At 36.6% G+C, this 1,625-nt stretch overlaps 1 protein-coding gene across 1 annotated transcript; it reads right to left on the bottom strand.

Annotated features, from left to right (window-relative positions):
• Nucleotides 1-730: 730 nt before the first annotated feature.
• LOC147070066 (uncharacterized) lies at nucleotides 731-1,153 on the bottom strand. The gene has a single exon (XM_085949905.1). The coding sequence runs from the start codon at nucleotides 1,151-1,153 to the stop codon at nucleotides 731-733; it is 423 nt and encodes a 140-aa protein (XP_085806031.1).
• Nucleotides 1,154-1,625: the final 472 nt, after the last annotated feature.

Raw genomic sequence — 1,625 nt, 5'->3', positions numbered from 1 at the left:
CGAAAAAAAACATGTAGCAGAAATATAGAAGTGGAACAAATGGAATGTAAGTTTAATTTAAAAAGATTGCCTCCCATTATAAATGATTGAGTTTTCCATGTCTCGGATATAATTTTCCGCTGGAACGTGCTCCAAAGTCTTAAGGGCGAGCAACAAGTGTCTGGTGGAAAATTAAGAAAATCGGAAGAGAAAACTAAATGAAAATCTCTCCGATGTAATGAAAAAGAATGTGCTCTTGCGAAAATTAACACACGAGACCTTGCGCATCGTATGAAAAATGACTGAATAATATCCGAGCGGAAATTATGAAAAATGCCTTCAAACAATTTCGTACAAGATTTCGAACTGGCCATTAATGAATCTTGTAATATTACAAGAAAAATTGCCACTATTTGTCTGAAAATGTAAAGAACCTACTGTTTTTTTTATTAAATTTAATCGTTTTTATGCTGGATTATTTTTTGATTCCCACAAAGTGATGAACGAAATAAAACACCGCATCGCTTATTGTACAGAAGTTATTTTATAAGAAGTTTTTGGTGAGATTTATTTTAATACCTAATTTATTATTGATACAAATTTGCATCTTTTATATAATTTATGTAGGTATTGAAAACTTTTGATTTCGAATAAAAAGTGATACTTTATACTTTGATGACAATGTCAATTTTATTTATATATAAATATATTTTTTTTATTGGTTCTTCTTCTTTGTGTGCCATATCCGTTATCAGACGTCGGCGATGAATTTGGCCATTTGGCCCCTGTCCGTCGCTGCTCTGAATAGGGATGGAGTGCTGAGCTCAAACCAGTCCCTGAGGTTTTTGAGCCAGGACGTTCTTCTTCTACCAGGGTCTCGCTTATCGGAGATCTTCCTTTGAATGATGATATATAGAAGGCGATACTTCTCGGGATACCGCATGATGTGGCCAAAGTATGCCAGTTTCCTGGTTTTTATTAGTTTGACTATTTCTTTGATCTTTTTCATCCTTGACATCACCTCGACATTTGTAACTTTGTCCTTCCAGCTGATACGAAGCATGCGCCTATACACCCACATTTCAAAAGCTTCAAGTTTTTTGAGAATCGTTTCTGTGAGCGTCCAAGCCTCTACTCCATATAAGAGGACCGAGAAGACGTAGCATCTCACCATTCTAGTTCTGATTCCCAGATGTATATCATGGCTACATAATACTTTTTTTAGACGAGTAAACGCCACCCTGGCTTTCTCAATTCGGCATCTCAATTCCGTGGTATGGTTCCAGTCATCATCCAGAGTGCAACCCAAGTATATAATAGAATGTGTTCTCTCTAATGGGACTCCATTCACTGTGCACATTCTGTCATCTGGTTCTGCGAATCTGCAATCTTGGTTCTGCAATCCAATTTTATCCTTTGCATTTTTTGTTTGTAACGTGTGTATTTTTTTTCGACCATGTCCGATCCTAATAGGATCACATGGGCCTCCACAGAGTAGAGGTTTGTATTAACAGATTTTGCTTTTTACGAGAAATGGATGTCAGCCACTTGCTCAACCTATTAGGTCCATACCCTGACTCACACAAAAATTGGAAAACAATATGTGAGTCGCTTAGAATCATAACTCACATATTGCAATTTTGTCG

The sequence above is a fragment of the Rhyacophila brunnea genome, unplaced genomic scaffold (genome assembly GCF_057557595.1).
Source record: "Rhyacophila brunnea isolate RB1 unplaced genomic scaffold, BYU_Rbru_1.0 scaffold_22, whole genome shotgun sequence".
Classification (NCBI taxonomy): domain Eukaryota; kingdom Metazoa; phylum Arthropoda; class Insecta; order Trichoptera; family Rhyacophilidae; genus Rhyacophila; species Rhyacophila brunnea.
This window is presented reverse-complemented; position numbering and strand designations above follow the sequence as displayed.